Raw genomic sequence first — 20,829 nt, forward strand, 5'->3', positions numbered from 1 at the left:
TATAGAAACAGTTCTTTTTTAATATGTGCTGTGATCCTGTATACATTTACTTGAGAGTAAAACATCTAGGCTATTGGGTGCTGCAGCTCTTTGGGCGTTCTGATTCACAATAAGAAGAAGATGTAGCTGTGTAGTCAGTTTATTAGTTCCTGGCTTGTTTATTCTTAGTTGTTCAGTTCTAGTTATGCAGCTAAGAAAAGGAAGTCACAGAAGACTGACAGAAGTCATATGGAATAGCCTCTTGTAGTCCAAAAGGAAAGTAGAGTTGCCAGCCAGTGACGGTAGGTGTTAAAAAAAAGAGTTGGTCCAACTGCTGAAGTATCACCAGTGATTTATGCAATTTGTGCATATGAAGCTTAAAAGAACAACTGCGTAATGTGTGCAACAAAGGTGTTTCCATTTCCAGGTATAGATTGTGACAGGAGCAGCTGCACTGGTGAAGCTTTCTGGAGCACCAGAAATTGTGTGGTGGTTGTGATCTTGTGGATCATCCTTGCAGAGTAGTTATCAAACTAACATGCCAGAAACAACACACCAGAAACTACAAAAAACAAAAACTAAGGGTATTTTCCTGACTCCATATTATGAGAGGAAGAATTAATCAGCAGACTGTTCTGCAGCCATGTAGGTAGCCGATCTAAAGGACTATCAGCTGACTGACCCATCTATAGAAGCATGATGCGAGTGGGCTTTGTGTATGTGTCAAGGAAAATGCCGTGAGCCAGGGAAGTGTACCAGCCTGGCTCCTAGGCTCAGGCCTAAGAAAGATATTCTACTATTGTAAAACAAAACAAAACACCCATTTTGAGGCTGTTTGTTACATAGCTTACTAGAAAGGCAGTGAGATCTGTAAACTAGCAGATCTCTATGCAAGCTTCACAGGATCATTGAACCCCCGTATTTCAGAAATTGTCTTCATTCCATTGAATAAATTGAAACCAAAGAGCGATTCTAATAAAATATCCTGTTGAGTGCATGATTAACTATGACTTTTAGGACATAAAAAGAGGACATAGCAGGATAAAAGAATGACTAGAGACTGAAATATTACAACATGGGACAAATTTGCACAGGGATAATATTCCTGCATACAAACACAGCACTGAGAAAATGCAGATTAAGACATCTCACCATGAGTGCAAATAACTATCTTGTCTTAAGAGATAGCTGTGTGAATGCAACTGATGACTGAATCCAGCCCTTCTTTTTTGAGTGTGTATGTGTATCTGCCTGTGAAAGGGGGAACCAATCAAGAGGTTTGAAACTACAGAATAAATCTTATGTTTTCTTGTTTTGTTCTGTATGTTCAAACCTTTACCACTGTCAGGCTGTATATTTGCTACCTGTTAATATAATATTAGTCTATAAATTAATTTTCTCCTCTCTTTTTCTGTGGTTATTTCTAACTCACACCACCTATGATGAGCCTATTCACTATACCTCTTCTTAAAAGCCACATGCTTTTCTATCTCACTTGTGCTATAATTTATCCACACAAGATTTGGGACTCAGGAGAATAAGATTCCTCTAACGAATCACACTTCATAAGGCAGCCCATAGGTATTTGCTTCATGGACATATGACTGACAGATTGCCTCATTCCATCATGGAGCACTGTGACCTGACTCTCCTTCGGGGAGAAGAGGTACAATAAAATATATGCAAAGCAGCAGCAGGCACCAGAGGGGGCTTGGAGAAAGAATAATGATCTCCCACTTTCCACAAATACAAGGCAACAGATGAAATAGGTTTGGAAATAGAGATGAAAAATAGCAGTCTTCACAAATGAATGAACCAACACATGCACACTCATTGCAGCAAATGTCTTTAGCTTGCTGACTGTGTCATTCATACAACTGCTGAAGATCCCAGACAAAGTTTGTGAATAGGAATATTCGTGGGGTGGAGAGGAGAGAAATTCAATTCAGTTCATATTTGAAGCCAATTTTACACTTTCCAAAATGGTATGCAAATTGAGAACAAAATTCATTCTGTCCTCTGCAATGCAGTTCTCCAACCAATGTTTACAAAAATGCAGATATTAGAAGAAATGTGTGAATAAATGAGTATATATTAGTGAAAATAGCATACAAACTGCATTATATTAGGAGAAAATGTATATGTTGATTAAAACTGCAGACAGAAATGTGTTTATTAGTAAAATATTGTACTTCATTTAGTGCATTATTGAGGAGAAAAATGGCTTTCCCACTGGCCAGGCTAAGCTTTTCTCCCTGACTTCTAGTTTTCTAGTTACAGAGAATGCTTTATATGGAAGAGCATTCTGTCATGAGAGGCTCTACCAGTGATCGAGATACAGGTTCAGTTCGCCTTCAGAGTCCTGTTTGAGTGTCCCCTCCCATGTGATTATAGCTATGAAAAAGAAGAGAGTGCTGTTGCAGTTTCTGTCTCTCCCCTTCTGTTGTGTCCTCATTGTCTCATGGTTTATATTGTCCAGGGTTCTAAATCACATATGGAGGCAATCTCCTTATGATAGGCTTCCTGCTGCAGAAGTTATCTTTATAACAGGTCAGAGGTGTGCAGATTGAGTGGTGAGGACATGAGAGAGGAGGATAGGTTCAGAAAGCATGACTCAGTCTCCTTGTGCACTGTAATCTCATGAAGCCTCAATAATGCTCAGCTGCTTGAGAGAACTAAGCCTATGTTCTTCCTCATTCTGAGCCCTGGTATCTAGTCCATCTGGAAAAAACCCAAACAGAGCAACCTTTCTGCTTCTGGTGGGAAAAACTAGATATATGCCTTTTTCCCCTGCCCAAAAGCTAGATAGCGAATGGGAAATATATATTTCTACATCTACACTGGAAGGGCAACCTTGAAATGGCACTGAGTCAAGATAAATCCAGTTTCAAATCCTAGTGTGTTGTATGAGACAGCAGCATTACATGGGTACTCAAAACTTTCCAATGAGCCTTATGTGGAACGTGGCTATAAGTATTATATACATATATCAACAGCTTATAGGTACATAATGGTGTGCATGAAATCACAGTGTGGTGCAAAAGGAGAGAGGGGTATTAATTTTGCTAAGCAATGTGGTCAAGTCAATGTGGTCAAAATAACCATTCTGCCAACCAGATATTCACAGTGCTGACCACAGAGATAATGCTACAATGACATGATGGAATACATACTTGAAGAGCTCGTTCCTCATTATTGCACGGTTTGTTTGAGGGTCAATTGCGTAGACCATAAGATCGGATTTTGAATAGTCTTCTTCTGAATAGCCATCTCCGTATCTGCGAGCACCAATGGATTCTACCACAACCCTTGCGCCAGGAATCTGGTCTTGAATATAGCGTTCCAAAATCCTGGTAATGGAATACAATAGAAACATCTTCTGTGACTAATTGACATGTTCTTTCTAGATAGACAGAGACAGAGACAGAGACAGAGACAGAGACAGAGAGAGAAGCCCAATGGTAAAAAAAACCCATAGGCCCTAAAACCCAGGTATTTTTAAGTGCAAAATTCCTAAGGAAAACTGTAGCAACAAAGAAGCAGCTCTCACCAGCATTGTGCCCATAACACTACTAATGTGTATTTATGATAGCATTTGAGTTTTAAATGGCTTTGGGGAAATTCCAATGGTATTTTCCAAATAAAACTGTTAGCATTATATAGGAGTCAGTTTCACCTCTTCATAGAAGGCTAATAAATTCTCTCTCACACAAAATATGCCCACGATGAGTTGCAGTAGAATATTTCATTGATACATACAAGATGACATAACATAGCAGGTAGCAGTGTATCTAGTATTCCTCAAGAAATATAGTAAGCTTTGCAATCAGGGTATGGAGCTGACAGGTTTACCACAGGATGATAAAACAAACAAACAAAAACCAGGCCTGCAGTTAAACCACGGGCATTATATAGAAACTGACAAAACTGTTGCAAGATAGCTTAAGCAATGTAGCTGCACAAATACGCACTGTATCAGGGACATAGAAAACACAGTTCAAAATTGTCCTGAATCTAGCAGGTGAGATCTATCCACAGAAATAGGCCTCTGCACTGATACATATCTAAATGCACATCTATGCTCTTCTTAAAGGGGTTTCAAAGCAAAAACAACCAATGCAGTGGAAAGTTTAAACAGTATAACAAACCCAAAAGAACTGTAAATTAAACGAAAACAGTAAAAATCAAGTCAATAGAAAAACAGCAACAACTGGATTTTGTCGTTATTGAAAAATTAGCAGTTGAAAAACTTGTTGAAAAGAGTAGGTTTTAGCTGTTTATTGGAAGGCAAGATTCCCTTCAGTAGGGCATTCCTTTGACATGAGACTATCACAAAAAAGACCCTTGTGCTGACTTGCCGTACTTCAGATGTGAAGAGGAACAAAGAAAAGGGTCTCAGGGGACAAACTCAAGAGTCAGGAGGATTCATATGGGGGGGGGGGAGGCTGAAACAATGCCTATATTCTGGATTTCATGTTGATGAAATACCGACCTTTTTCAGTGCTTAAGCCAGCCTGAAAGGGGTTAAGTGCATTCTGAACCATTAATGAAAGGTGCATCTTTTTCTTCTTGATACTATTTTCCAACCATTTTGTTCTTTATCCCTTTTTTGGGTCCAAAGAACAGGGGTAGCTGGCTTTTGGCCCTCAATATGTCGTGGACTCCAGCATCTGACCAGGGTGGCCAATAATCAGGGATGATGGGAGTTCTAGTCCAGGCATAGGCAAACTCGGCCCTCCAGATGTTTTGGGACTACAACTCCCATGATCCCTAGCTAACAGGGCCAGTGGTCAGGGATGATGGGAATTATAGTCCCAAAACATCTGGAGGGCCAAGTTTGCCTATGCCTGTTATAGTCCAACAATATCTGGAGGGTAAAAAGCCACCCCTTCTACAGGGTACATACATTTTATGTCCTTTATACAGTTGACTAACAGGTCTGGGAGTTGAGTGGTTTGTTACTGTTCAGCGTTTTGCTATGTTCGTCTTTGGATTCTCTGAGATAGAGATGTCAGAGGAATCTTTTGGCCTATAAAGCAGATTTCCTTGTACTTACCCATTCAATCCCCAACCCCCATCATCACATGGACTCTTGTTATGAAGGTTTTTCACCTCCGGTTTTTTTATATGATGAAAGGTGTGTGTTTTTTAAATGCTTTTTAAATTGTAAAGAGATATGTAAATTGCCTTGTAATTTATGTTATTTACATATTCATTGATGTATAATTGGTGCTGTCCCAACAGGGGCCTCATTGCTTTTCTTTTTCCTGAAGTGTTGTTTGCTAACTTTATATGCAACAAAGTTTTTTGTTTCTAGAGGCAATCTATAGACACTAAGGATGCAATTCTAACCATGTCTATTCAGAAGTAAGTATCATTGAATGATTGTAATCTTTTAAAAATAGAGTGCATCATTCATGATTGTTCTTTTCACATGGAAATAAGTGACCTGTTGTCCGCTGTTGATTTTATCTGTGCTCCTCAGTTAAAATCTGAGGATTTCTAGCCGTCAAACACAAAACCCTCTTTACTACAAATATTTAAAACATAGACTAGCTTGAGCATTGTTTCAGCAAATGCATACACACAACCATCTTCTGCATAAAATACTCATTTATGAAATAAAATGTTGCATTACAAACACTTTTACAAGTGGCATTACAATGACCGAAGGAACATGCCTGTAAAATATTTATTATGCCCACAGTAATTCACACAAGCCAAAACACAAAGAGCAAAAAATATCAACAGGATGCAAAACAGTCCTTCTCTGATATCTGAGCGAGGGAAATGAAACAGGAATAAATTTCTGCTGAATCAAGGACACAAGCCTTCCATCCTAGCTTGCCTCGTTCTGGAGTAAGCCCAGTTGAATTCAATGGGATGTATGTCTGAGTAGATATGGTTAGGATTAGATTCATTAACTTTGAAAGGGAACCCATAGGGAAGTTAACTGGTTTGTAAATGCTGATGACTGATATATGCATGTCTATTGTGCGCTACAATAATAGTTAAATAAATAAATAAATAAATAAATAAATAAATAAATAAATGTATTTCCACATCAGCAAATGATGTAACAGAAGACTTGTATAAAATAAACCAATAACAGAAAATACTGGATCAAAGTGTGAATGAACAGATTGAGGTACCTTTGTACATCCCTACTTGGGGATACTTCAAAGAACAACCATTATATTTATACCCCCACTTTAAGATGGGAGTCCCAGGTTCTCTTGTCCAAGAAACCTATAAGAGCCTTGCCCACAATTTAAGCAACACTAGGAATCTCTCTTGGGCCTCTTAAAGATTGCAACTGCCCCATCTTTCCTGTCTCAGTTCTAATCTGGAAACTCTGAGAAGGGTAATCCTCATGATTCATGCATCCATTCTGCACTGGAAAGAGGTGTCTTTTAGTACTCCAAAATGTTTGCTATGACAAAATATATAAACTACTCTAAGGACTAGATAAGCAAAACTGCAGAAGCATAATACTAGGAATGGCAGAAAACTAATCCAGTTCAGGTCAATATGTGCTGTTCCTCACAATATTCTCTGAATTTCATTTATTGTTTTAAAAGGGCTTGACACTGATTATTCTAACCATACAATCATCTTGGGTACAAACCTCACTACTGAAAATTTCAATATACAGATCAATGAATTGTTTTCAAACTGATCCAATGAACAGTATGCCTCTGTCCTGTTTCCTCTGAAATTTAACCTGACAGAAAGAAACTACTAACAAAAGCAGTGCTTTTCATATTCATTATAGACAAAGGCATATATACATTTCAGAATAGTATCTCTGTGGGCATTTGCTACATGCTGCATCTAATGAAAAGGGGATTTACAGGAGTTACAGGAATGACTGCATGAACTTCAAACATTGTAATAATGTAGCAAACAGCTATTCTGTTCAGCAATTTAGGAGTTGCTGAAATGTGATAGCGATGGAAGGTGAATATTAATGATTTTTTCCTTTAAAAAAACCCAACACCTGAAATGTCTACACGGGTGTTAAGAAAACTAAGGCAATGATGTTGTACATTTTTGTTTGTTTGAAAAATACACATAATTGTATGGCTCTAGAAATAATGCAAAATCCTCCCAGTATGGTTATTCTATAAATATGGAATGAAAAGCAGCATCTTGATGAAGACTATGTGTTGTTGGTTTTTTAGTGTGAAAGCCTTGCTTGTGTGCTGTTGCTGCTGAACTCAACAAGAATAAGAGATGAGAAGAAGAAAAAAGATAAGAAGAGCTCTGCTGGATCAGGATGGTGGCCCAACTAGTCCAATATTCTCACAATGGCAAACCAGATCTCCATGGGAAGCCTGAAAGTAGGACTTGAGAACAACAATCTCTCACTTATGTATCCCAGAAAGTGGCATTCAGAGGCATCCAACAGTGCAGGCAGAACATAGTCATGATGGCCACACAAAGAGAAGCAGAGGTTAACGTGGATTGTAAAGATCACAGAGATAAGGTATGTGAAGCACCCCGGAATCTCAAAAATGGCATAAATATATATGGGAAATATGATGAAACTCTGCCAACTGCAACTGCACTGTTTCCAGTATAGAGTAGCACTTATATGCACTTATTTTTGTCCAAAAATTTAAAAACCTGAATGATTTTAGGGACCATCAAGTTTAGGCAATATTGGTTCTGTTATAGCGCAAAAACATCTAAAGCAGGATGTGTGTATGGGCACATCTGCACATGAGAAAAACTGCTTTGGACATAGCACCACACACACAGTGCTACATGTGCCACAACCATGCACACGTGGCAAACACACATGCGCACACAAGGCATCACAATCACATGAACACACTCCTGCGAGTGGTTTTTTTCAACACTAATTTTTGGGGGTGGGGGAACGGGTACTTCCCTGGGGTTCCTTAGGAGGAAAGGTAGGATATAAATTGAATGAATAATAATCTTTCTCAGAGTGCAAGAGTTGATTTTACTGCCCCAGCTGCAATTTTCAAAAAGATCACATCCCTATAAATATTAGGGTTTTTTAAAAAGAGGTTTTCTCCAATACCCACATAGATCCACCAAATCAATGTGTGCTTTTCTTAAGCCTAACTCACTCAAGGGGGACATTTTAAGCGTGTGTGTAGGGGCCACAGCTGGTGACATACTAGTTAACCCTTCCCTATCCAGCTGTGACTCTTCCTCCAAAACAGAGAATGACAGGGAAAGCAATTATTATTATTATTATTATTATTATTATTATTATTATTATTATTATCATCATCATCATCATCATCATCATCATCACTTTATCTTGCCCAGGGCAACCAAACAAAAATACAATAAACCCCACATAAATATATTAAAAACAAGAGGAAAAAGAAATACATTAAAAGCATCCCACCTACATAGAAGGCCACTTCTATGAGTTCATGTTTGCTCATAGGTGCTACACTGGCTTGAAAGACAAGAAAGGATTTGTTGTCTTCTACCCATTTTTCCAATCCACTTTTGGAGAACACAGTGCAAAGCCAATTAACTCTCTGTGTTACCTAATCCAGGCACTCAGCTATTGTTATTTTTCTTTACCTAACTTTTGGGATGTAATGGATTTTCAATGCCCACCCCCTGCCCCACATTCGTCTGTAGGAAAATGAATAAAATTGTACTTATTTATTGCCCTTTCCTTCAGTTGTTTCCTCCATTTTTGCATTACAATTATACAGCAATGCTTTCCAGGAGAGATCAGCTCTGCATGCTGCCTTTGCTTCTGTTTTTTGTATCAACATCTCTTAGTCTGCAGCTAGCAGAGCAGCTTTCAGAGGCAAGGCACCCTCTACATTTCTCTCCCCTCAGCTTGCTACTTTCTCCCTCCCTCCTCCTTTGTACTTAACCAAACCTCAGGGGGCTGCTTCTCCCCAGGGAGGCAGACATTCTGTTCCTCTCTCCACCCTGCATAAACATCCTCTTCCTCATGCATGCAGTTCTACACTTTAAAGCAGGGGTGCGCAACTCAAATCACTATGAGTGCCATCTTCAGATTTTTATTACCTCAGGAGGTCCATGTAGCTACATTAACTGCAGGAGCTGATTTCTGTTACCATTTTAACTTGTTGCTTTCTTTTCAACAGTCATTTGTCAAGCTTCCTTTTTCACTCTTCACTTGCATAGATTAACCACTTTTTTCTGCCTATAGTACATATCATGTCCTCTTTCTTTAAAACTACTGAACACCTGTATTCTGTTAAACCTCTTTCTCTTTTTCTCTTTCATCTCCAGTTCATTTTCTTAGCCACCCCCTTTCCTCTCTACACCCCACAGGGTTCCTTCCTTCAAGGTCTCCCTCCTTCAATTCGACAACCCACATTATTGCTACTCTTCCTTGTGGAATTTGCCAGCAACAACACAAACAGGTTTAACTCTTCCTGCAACTAACAGGTCAGGAGAGGCTGGCCATGCAGTATGCCAGAGTAGCAGCAACAGGTTGCAAAAAATGGCTGTCAGCTAAACTTGCCTTCTTGAACAAAACGTGGGGGGGGGGGGGCAGGCCTATGCCCATGGCTACTGCTGCATCCCTCTTGTTCCTCCTGGAGACAAGCTAGAAACAGAGGCAGCAAACTGAGGGAAGGAGAGAGGGAGGTGGGAAAACAGGCAGACGGGGGGAAATATTAAGGGGACTGGGCCCCCATAAGAAAATTACCAGGCAGGCGGGGAGGCCTAAGGGACACTGAGGCATCTGATCAAGATCTGTATTATGAGGCATCTGATCAAGATCTGTATTTTAAAATGAGCTTAAAAAATATATTTGCAAATGTTTGTATCTCTCATGCCAGGCATAAAGCAGGTGGCTGAATACTCTGGCAGCTGTTTATCTTCCTGTTCAAGGGCCCCACTGATCTATAGCAGTATTTCAGGGTTGTAAAAGGAAATTACAGGCTGGGAGCAAAAGGTCACACTGACCATACAAATTACAGAATACAATCAAGCTACAAAAACACAATTAAGAGTCGGTAAATAGTAAGAATTATTGTGCCTCCCATTAAACTTGAGCCACATTTTCATAAGGTTAAAAGGGCAAGAGCTAATAGAAACAGCAGCTGGCTAGGGAAAGAGGCTGCTCTCTGAAGCTGCTTTGAAGCTTCAGAGAACTTAGAGAACTTAGAGAACTTAGCTTTTACTAAGTTCCTTTTCTTTGAAAAGGCCTTTGCTTCTAAAAATCTATATATGTTATGTATGAAATATATTGGCTTAAATGTAATTATGCAAAGGATTTAGAAAGTAAGAAATGTTAGATTCTTATGTTAGATTCTTATTTCATAGATGGTGTGTGAGAAGGAGAACCCAAGATCTCTTTAAGATAAGAATTAAAAAACCATGCACCATCTGTTTTAGCCATCTGTTTTGGAGGGCAATAGGGCAAGGAGGGCAAAAGGTGAGCTGGTAATTAAGGTGCCTTGTAGAGGCAAATGTAAGATATATGACTACTTATTTGCCATTTATAGATAGAAGGAAATATAGCTCTTTGTCTCCCATAAAAGGCAATAGGAAATGGGTGTATCTTTTATGATTGGTTCTAGCAAACAGCCAATAGGAATTTCAACCAGGCTGATTGGACAGAGGCAGCCAAAGGAGGAGCAAGGGGGCTGGGCTGAGGAAAGATAAGTGCTGGCCATCAGGGCTGGAGTGGGCAGAGCTTTGGTAACCATATACCACTGTGTCTCTCATTTATTTGTCTGACAAATAAATTATTATTTTAATTTCTCTATTGCTGCGTTGAATATTTCATTCCAGCTAAGCGTTAACCACAAGCAGGGTGCTACAACACCAGCCCCTTAAAAATTTGGCACATATGTGCTGTACTGTCATTTCAATTCATGCATTGAATTCTGCTGCACCATTGGATGTGAATGTGGGGTCCACAAAATCTGGCACAAGGATCCTGATCTTAACGATACAGTTAAAAGTACAGACTCTTCTTCCAACAGAGCTAAAGCTATTAATTCATTTTTCCAAAATGAAAAGACAAATGGAAGTATTAATGTTTCATTATACTGATTCCCCCCCACACACTGCACTGAAAACTGAAATTTACAGAGAGATTATTATAATAGACCCAACAAAGCCCTAACACTGTATATTGAGATTTGCTTCAAGATCTTCACCATGCTGTCTAGAATCCAGGAATCCCAGTGGAGGATCAAAGGCTGAGCATACGTATGTCAGATAAGGATTTGAAGATATTAATTCTTCATTCCAAAATAGATATTGTAAAGCCTTATGAAATGTCATAGGATACAGCACCGTAGCTCATTGTAAAAGTCACAGGCAGCCATAATACCTAATTTTAACTCCCAAATGTTGAAATTGTGTATTTTCATTTTTTGTTATAAACATACCTTTAGAAGTAATGCAGAGGGAAGGGGGAGGAAGGTCAGTCCATAATTGGGAAAATATTTCTTGCTTATAAATGCCCAGGCACAAACACAAAAATGGATTTCTGAGTTGCCAGCAATATTTACATTAGCCTGAACAGCCAAGATGAAGACACTAACATATCTACAGGCTTCTGCAAACATAGCTGCAAACGTAAATTTAATTCTGGTGACCTTTTGAGCCAAGTGGGGTAACTGAGCCATTTTGTACTCCACTTCTAATTCACCCCTTTGGTTGGGATGGAGAGGAATTAATTTTGGTTACCTAATTTGCAGTTCTCAAAACAATATGTGTAGCAAAATATGGTACTTCTCCTAACTTTCCAACACAGTTCTGCAACCATGAAGGTGACATATAAAAATGCATAGTTTAGGAGCAAGTGTGCATAAACATGCACCCTTATCTTAGTTAAAATAACATCTTGATGTTCTCAAATTTTGTAGTGACATCTCAAGCCGCAAGGCCATTTTATTAATTATCTGCCATTTTTTGTACATAAGCATTTAAACACATGTAATTAGATATTTATGGACTCTTGCTAACTCCTCCAAGCAGGCAAGGCAGGTATTGACATTTCTCAAGCAGAAGTGACATGGTGCAATAACCACTAGAATGAAACCACTGTCTCCAGATTAAAGATCCCCATCGTTGTAAACACTTATGCTAAGATATCTGTGCACATGTAAATTAAGCATAAGTCAATCTGCTAACAACTTGCTATTTCAGTTGTGTATGCTTGGATTAGGCCCACTGTGCTGAGACCACGGGCATTTCAGTTTTGTGAGAGATGAATGAATTTCTGTTACTCATTTGTTGTACACACAGTCTTCATGTAATCACCTTTGCATTTCCCTTGCTGAGGGACAATTCCCTTGCTGAGGGACAATTCCTGAGTACTGAAAGCACAGCACTTAAAGCTGTCAACACCACACCTGTGTTGCTGTTGTGTTTTCTTCCTGGAGTGCTAGGTGAGTGTCCCAAATAGGTGGGCTCTCTTGTGACACAGTTCGTGATAAGCAGCACAGATATCTCTGCATATGACTGGCTATGCCCATGTTTAATAATACGCTTTTGATTTTACCAACCAACAATTTTAATAACCCCATTTTATTACACAATATTATTTTGATCCATTGTCGCGGGGCCCCTAGAAAGCATGGCACTGTCACACAACTCAATTTTTTTAATGAATAAACATTTTAAAATAGTAAGCTGTTAAAAGATGGATTGTGGAGAAGAAGGGAAGGACTATTGTATGCATCCTGTTATAGTAACAGAACAATAGCCAGAATGAGATGCTTTCTAAAATTAAATGATCTTTGGTCTCACAGCCAAAACAACATATCTGCATTGAAATGGGAAATGATCACCAGTGCTTTTATAGTAAATAAGCTAAAGAGTAGTCTCCTTGATTTCATCAGAGATGTTAACCAGAAGTAATTGCTCTCCTTGTGGTCTAATTTATTGTTGCTTTGTTGAAGAATGAATAAAATAATTCTTGGCATAGAAATAAATCATAAAATCCTAATACCTTTAAGTAGAGCTACAAGTTGTTGTTGGTTTAATCAGTGCATTAATAAAAAAAACCCTGCACTTTATTTATCACTGAGGATCAATTTTAATATGTGGGAACTGTGGGTTAAGAGCACATTTCTTTAATTTGTTTGAGGTTCATTTTGTTCTGATGTGCTACTATAATAGGGAAGGAATAAAAATGGAAGATGGTTTTTAACAAGGAATGCTTTTTTCGTTAAAGAAGAAAATTTTAAGTATGGTAATCTTATATTGCCTTCAGTGCTTCCAAAAAAAATATGTCTTGAGAGATTTTGATAATAACCACATTTATATAAATGTAATTAATTGACTGAAAAGACTGGATTGTGGAATTTCTTTCACAGGGTCAGCAAGGTGAGGATATATGTGGAATTTCCTGGTGTACTTGCTACCTTTTCTGATTCTCTTCCAAGTAGGGATGGATGCCTCAATCTATTTCTCATCCATGTCAATTTTGCACGTGCTTATTCCTAAGTCCATTTCATCCTGTTTCCTCATTAAATGGCAGTGATTTAAAAACAAAATCTGTACCCAGGGTCAGATTCAACTTATGAGTCCTGCTAGTAGAATGGTCTTCTGCTAGTGCTGGGGGGGCTTTCTGCCCTCTCTCCTCCCCCGGTGTTTTATTTATTTATTATTTATTTATTGAATTTATATACCGCCCTGGGGGTATATTTGAACCCCTCCCTGGAGGTTCAGAATTGGCTTGGAGGATGGGGAACTGGGGAAACCCATAGAACAGTGGGGGTGGGGAAAGAGGAGAGATTGTTCCACCTGGCAAGCTGAAATGGATGGACCAAAACAAATGAAATGTCAGCAAGGCATTCAAAAGCACACCCAAATGGAAGTGCTTTCCAAAAATAGCAAAAGTGAAACTCAACATGTTGTGCCTTAGATCTTCTCCCTCGGTTTCTCCCTTCTTTCTAAGCTTTATATTGCCTATTGCACTGATGTTTCAGGAAAGATTGAACAGTAACATTTTAACCACTGGTACTTTCCATGGTTTGACTCTATAAGACGTTTAGACAATGAACACATTTCATTACCCTATAAGCTGATCCTTGCTTTGTTCCACAAGAGTAGGAGGAACATTGGAGACAATGACTTGCATGTCCAACTGGTTGACTACAGAGACCTGGAAACAGAAAAGAAAGATACACTTGAGCTTGCAAAACATACATTATCTCAGAATGAGAACGGGAGCAAGGTGAGATTCTCCACCTGCACCAGTAAGCACCTTTGATGTGGAGCAGGGATAGAGAAACACTGAGAGGAAATGTATCACTAAAGAAAAGGCTAAGAGGAAACAGAATTGGGGGGGGGGGAATACATATGCTAATTAATACATATAGCTACAAATTTAGTTACCATAATGTGAATAGAAATACAATATACCTCTCACCACAGTGGGAAAGACTGTTGACTGGGCAAGGTCGCTTTCAACAAAACGTGGACTGTCATTTATAAAGAAGGGCACATGGCTATCCTATTTGCAACACTGCGCCCACTTACAGTGGTACCTCGTGTTACATACCATCCCCCTTACAAATGCTGCGGGTTACGGAAGTAGATGCCCCTTGTTGCAACCTTTGCCCCAGGATGCGAGCGGAAGTCGCGCTCCGGCGGCACAGCAGCAGCAGGAGGTGCCATTAGAGAAAGCGCGCCTCATGTTATGAGCAGTTTCCGGTTATGAACGCACCTCTGGAATGGATTAAGTACATAACACGAGGTACCACTGTATATGTAAATTAATTCCCCAAATTACACCTGAGAAGCTAACTGTGCGTAAAGGTTCTGAAGCACAAAGGTATCAAAGATAGTGCTTTTCTCTTTCTTTCTGGAGACAAAACTAGTAACTGTCTCCCCTCGAGCTCTGTTTCTCAGAACAGCAAAGGCAACCTGTTAACAGCAAGGCAAACAGTGATAGGAAATCTCAGCTCATATTTTGTCCCTTATATGTGAGACAAAGCAAGCATAGTGAGAGTTTAGCCACATGTACACTGAAAGAGCGATCAAGCTGTGTGTAGTTTTTTCCTTCCTTATCAAAAGTGGTACAGCGTTGGTTTCAAAGATGACAGGAGGGAAGAAAAACAGCTTGAATGATTTTTTCAAATGGACAAGCAGAGAAAACTCCAAGCAAGCAGGGCAAACTTCTCTCTTCCTCTATCACACAGAGCCTTGTTTTTCTCTGCTGGCCTGTATGTGAAAGGGAAGCAATCAAGTTGCTGAACTGACAAAAGAAATATGAGAGAATTCTCTCCTCTAGTGTTCGCAAACTAGCCAGGGCAGTTAAGGGTAAACAGTATTAATGGCACAGCAGACAAATCATAAAGGGCCTACAGTACTACCAACAAATGTCCATTCAGTGATAAATCAATCAGTTTTGCATACAAATATAGTGCAAAGCATATAATCTACAATACAGGAAGTTCCATCTTTCAGTCATGGTTATGTACATAAGCATGTAAAGGGCAGAAACAATGTGTTTGCAAACATACATACCATACATGTGCACATCTTAGGGAACCATAAACTTTCAGGCATGCGAAATAAAGTCAGTGGCTCAGCTGTGATGGGGATGCAGGGGCAATAAACTTTAGCTGAATTCAGTAAAAAATCCCCCTTGGATAAGGAACCTGCAGTGTTTCTGAAAGTGGGGAGGATTCTACCCTTCAAAGTGATGGGGTTAGAATCCCCATTCAGAGCTTCATGCTAAATGCACTGGGAAAAGGCTGGGAGAAGAACTGTTGATAATGTTCTAGCTCTGGATTTCCTACACTTAGCCTCCGATTAGCTTACAAGGCCCCTTCAAGCTCTATGATTCAACACAGACAGTTGCTCCTCAGGTTTTCAGGCATATGTCTTTACAGCCCTACTTGGAGATGCTGGGGATCAAACCTGGAATCTTCTGCATTCTAATCATGAGTTTTACCACTCAGCTGTGGCCCTTGCTTGAAAATCAGTTGCTTCCCCATCTGCACATTGAGACAACTCCACATACCTGGCACAAGAGTTTGATAAAAAGGTAATACTGCAAATGATATGCAGAGGTACTAGATAATTACATGCAGATACATGTGCAAATCATCCGAATGCTATTAAACTCAAATGCAAACTTCAGTGTAATCTACTAAATGAAACTCTAAAGCAGTGAAGTGTTGGTGTATTAGTCATTCTCAACATGCAGTGTTTTAAAAAGGACAACTCTAGTTTGTTTGTTTTTAAGAGATGGTATTATCTAAGTCTTTATAGATTTAAGAATACAGTGGTGCCCCGCAAGATGAATGCCTCGCAAGACGAAAAACGCGCAAGACGAAAGGGTTTTTTGGTTTTCGCGTCGCTTCGCTAGACGATTTTCCCTATGGGCTTGCTTCGCGTCTTGCGAGTTCTTGCGAGTTTGTTTCCTTTTTCTTAAAGCCGCTAAGCCGTTAATAGCCGCTAATAGCCGCTAAGCCGCTAATAGCCGTGCTTCGCAAGACGAAAAAACCGCAAGACGAAGAGACTCGCGGAATGGATTAATTTCGTCTTGCGAGGCACCACCGTACAACCTTTCCATTCAGTGGCCAGGTACCCCTCCACTGAGATAGTGCAATAATGGAAACCATAGTAGTGGCTTTGGTAATTAGAAGTAGTATCATCTACTGTATTGAAGAATAAATCCTAAAGACATTTCTTAACACTGGATGACCGTGCCTTCTATTTCAATTTGTTCTTTAAAGCAAATAATAAACACTTGTGCTCTACATACTCCCATTTGCACCAGCAGGTTTGTAATAAGGAATAAATGCTGCGTAGATCTGCAAAATTGAAGGAACAGGGGTCCACAAGGTTTGATTATTTATGGTTGCCACTGTTGGGAATTTTATTCCTCCATGCTGCAGATGTGTGATTGTTGTTGTCACACGTCTGTGTTGACATTCCACAGTGTTGGATGTCATGGGGAACGGAAGTTCAGATACACTGTTCCGTTCTGTATTGCTTTTGTTTTTTCCCTTCTCTCTATGGAAGAAAGAGAGAGGGGAGCCATGTTTTCTTTGTTCTGTTATGTTTGATTTTGTACATAATAAATCAGGCTTAGATGTCACACCTCAAGGCTCAGCTTCTGTTTGGACTCTGCTAGTGTTGTGTACTCATGTACTTGGATATGGCTCACATCAGCGCGACGGGACACAAGAGTGATGAAGCATCCTGGACGGCGCTGCACTGGGGGAGAGGTGATGGTCTTGGTGTTTCCCAACAGCCACTACACCTTTTCCTATTCCTGAATAGGGATGCAGAAAGCTTGGTGTGGGAGGAAGCTGGTTATCTCATGTTCTTTGGCAGAAGTGGAAGCTTTGGAGAAAACAAGAGGAGCTTCTGCCTGTCAGAAAGCCCAAGTGATATGAGATTATTTGATGCAAAATAGTTCTGAACTAAGTAGCAGGGGCTACGCTCCCCTTCCTCCTTGAGTGCTTCCTCTGAGTGCTGCAATTTGAGTCTGACCAACATAGTACTTTGTGCCACCAACTTCATCCTTGGACACGTCTCAGACAGTGAAATATCAGCTTCAAAATCTCAAGGCTGGATCCAGCTTGCCAGTGAGTGGAATGAAGATGAGTGAAATGACATCTTTGCATGACTCAGTTGCTCCCTTTTGCCATGGCTGGATGTGTGACTGGGCACACGTTTCCTCTGCGCTTGAGGACAGAGACCCTACTAGACTGCCCAAGACTTCTCAATGCTTTACAGAGAATTGGGGAAACAGGGAGAGGAAGGCCTCAGGTCAAGTGTTTTCAAAGTTGAATGCAATCCTCTGCAACTCGTAAACAAACTTTGGACAGGGAACTAATATGCTGGTGGGTGTTGTACACAAGATTCACTAGGGCACTAGTCTTTGGCAACCTGATAAGCAGATTTGTGGAAGTCAGTCCCCTTCAGTCCCAGGCAGGCAACAGGAACAGGAGATTTAAAGACCCACTGATGGGCTACTTAGGAAGGCCTGACAACACCAGCTATTGTATCCTCATCATATGCAATCAAAATAACAAAAAAACTACAAGGAGGGTGGGATGCCTGTAGCACAATGTCGTTTATAATAAACTTTGCAGCAAGAATAAGCCCCCAAATGCATACTTACAAGTACATCTGATTTATTGCTCAGCCCCTTTCCATAGTTGTCTGTAGCAATGACCTGAAATTTGAAATACGATCGCCGCATGTTTTTGAAGAGCATAGCAGTTTTGATTAGCCCCGTATAAGGTTCGATCACAAAACCTTCCTTGCCATCCTTGATTGGAGGGATGATGAGTCTGTACTGCATTGCACTGTAGTTGCCCGTATCTTTATCATTTGCCTGATAGGTTCAAAAAAGAAGGGGGAGAAAGAAGGAAATTACTGAGACAATTATGTATACTGAGAAGCACTGCGGCCTCTGTAATCAATACAGAAACTAATCTCATGGGCATTATGATAATCAGTTTGACTGCTTTCTGCATTTGTAATATCAGAATTTAATTTTTAGTAGCTCCATGGCTTCCAGAAAAATTTAGGCTAGGGGTGGAGAACCTGTTTCAGCCCAAGAGCTGCATTCCCTTGTGGACAACCTTCTGGAGAATGTATTTCAATGGTGGTTGGAGCCAGATGGAAAAGTAGACAGAACAATGGATGTGAGTAGTAGGCTATATTTCAAGCACACAAACACACACTTCATCTTCCATGCAGGCAAGGAAAAGGCACCATCACACTTCTAAGGCCTGAGGTTCCCCGACTCTCATTCAGACTCACAAAAGTAGCATCAAGGATGTGGGGGAAAGCAGAATAATTTTTGGGCCATCTTCAATGAACTCAGGGTAGAGTCATTGAAATTAACGGCCCTGATTAATTTCGGTCCATTCCTTTCAATGGGTCTGCTTAATATTCAGTGGGGTATTTTGTTCAGTGCACTTAAATCCCTCCCATTTAAATTAATAGGATATGTGTGGGATGTAAACACAGGAGCAGTCAATGACAACATTCCTAGAGTGTACATGTTATAACATGGGGAGGGATGTCTGTCCAGCATGCAGGTAAACTTCCTGGGGATGGACTTCCTCCGCATGTGACCAGAGGTGGGTGTGGCCTCACCTGTGCAGGTAAATGATAAAAGCACAGGGCAGGCAGCCATCTCTCTCTCTCTTGCCTCTCTCTCTGCCATCTTCCTTCGATGAGGAAACATCTAAGGATGCTCTCTTGGCTCCCAGCCAAGAGAGGAGATAAGAACTATCTTCGTATAAGATAGATTCTAAGTGTATGTAACTTTTTAAAGTCTGTCTGCCTTCTGGGATCATATTGTGAACAGAACGTGAGTAAACTCTTTTATAAAGACTGTGTTGTGTCTTGTATTTTAAGAGGGAACAAAGGGGAAATTACCAGAGTAATTATTATAGAGGTTCTAGCGAACCTGTGCAAGCGTTACCGTTGCGAACTTAAAGGGGAATGTCTATAAACTCTGCTGATATTTTGGGAACTTGTAAGCACAAATTGGATTAGGATATAATCCCACAATATATCCTATCCTGCACCCCCTGAACATTCCCACAATATGAAGGGTTTTGGCTAGAGCATCCGTTTGACTCGCACAGATTTTTTAAGAAAAGTTATGGTACACCACTATTAAGGAAACAAACAGGTTTGATGTTTTTACTGCATACACTATCATTATGAGGGGGAAATGAATGGTGTATTAATGTTAGCAAGCTAGAAGATGATGATGATGATGATTATCCCACTTTCCCCCTGACGGGACCCAAGGCAGCTTACAGATAAAAACAAGAACCACTAAAAACGGGGGGTGGGGGGGTGGGATTATGTGAAAATAATTAAACACTGATACAATTAAAACCATATACCGATTTAAAATCTTTTCGAAACATTTGTTTCAAAATTGATTAAAAGATTGACATGAAGACTACTTTCCACTATAGTAAAAGAAATATTGGACCCAAATAGTCAATTTATTAAAAAATGATCATGTGTTTTGTCTGCAATTGGTTTTTCTCATGTTTTCTAATACATCTTTAAACGTTAGTAAAAATAAATAAATGTTTATCTGTTTCGGGACCACCAGAGCAACCCTAAGCTCAGCCAATGACATAACAAGCACAAGTCCTTTTTAACACAAGGGAAGGGAGCTCGTTAGCCCTATAATTTGTCCTGAAGGTAAATATTTTTGTCACTTCATTAAGAGAAGATATATGACACCTCAAGGGTAGTGATATGCCTGTCAGAAAAGAGAAAGGAATACAGTTGATCTTAATAGCATTATATATTTTCTTTTGTTTATGTGGCAGACATAAATACGCAGATGTTTTCACAATTCTTTTATGAATGAATGTTGAGAAATATTATATGTCCTCTGTGTCAGACTTCACCTCAACTGTCAAAATAAGGAGCAGCATTATCTTTCGGGTGCAAATTGACGCGCAACGTAAATTAATAATGCAGAGTTTTAAAGAATAAAAGCTTTACTAAATTAAAACAAACTTCTTCATAAACAACATGGTTCCAAACAGTTTGACTGAGATTACATACAGACTCTGTTCATAGCTGAAGCAGACAGGCTTTCACTGACATCTTACAGAGAGCACAAAAGAGAAACTGGCTACTAAGTCACATATCAGAGTGACTCAACAGTTAGCAGTTAGGCCTGAATAACTTTAGTAGGACCAAATGACTGTGCAGTCCCAGCACTTCCCAGCCTGCTTTGCTGCTTCTGCTCTCATGTGTCTTTGTCACATGACACAAATTTATAGCCAAACTGAGGCATGTTTTAAAGGTGCTTAAAAATACCAAATCCTTCTAAAGCTTCATCATAGGCTTCTTGTTCACATCTATGAAGGGAAATGCTTGGGTGAGAAGGGG

The 20,829-nt window shown here is 39.7% G+C and overlaps 1 protein-coding gene across 27 annotated transcripts in view; it reads right to left on the reverse strand.

The window, feature by feature from the left end:
• PCDH15 (protocadherin related 15) overlaps positions 1–20,829 on the reverse strand; it is a 633,377-nt gene that overhangs the window by 36,468 nt on the left and 576,080 nt on the right. For all 27 annotated transcript variants that reach the window (XM_083614042.1, XM_083614038.1, XM_083614050.1 and 24 more), the window contains 3 exons: positions 18,068–18,283; positions 13,998–14,086; positions 3,153–3,329 (listed from right to left, as the gene is read on the reverse strand). In XM_083614042.1, coding sequence (XP_083470168.1) covers positions 3,153–3,329; positions 13,998–14,086; positions 18,068–18,283 — 482 coding nt within the window. The remainder of the gene's footprint in view (positions 1–3,152; positions 3,330–13,997; positions 14,087–18,067; positions 18,284–20,829) is intronic.

This window comes from Podarcis filfolensis (genome assembly GCF_964270895.1).
Source record: "Podarcis filfolensis genome assembly, chromosome: 5".
Lineage (NCBI taxonomy): Eukaryota > Metazoa > Chordata > Lepidosauria > Squamata > Lacertidae > Podarcis > Podarcis filfolensis.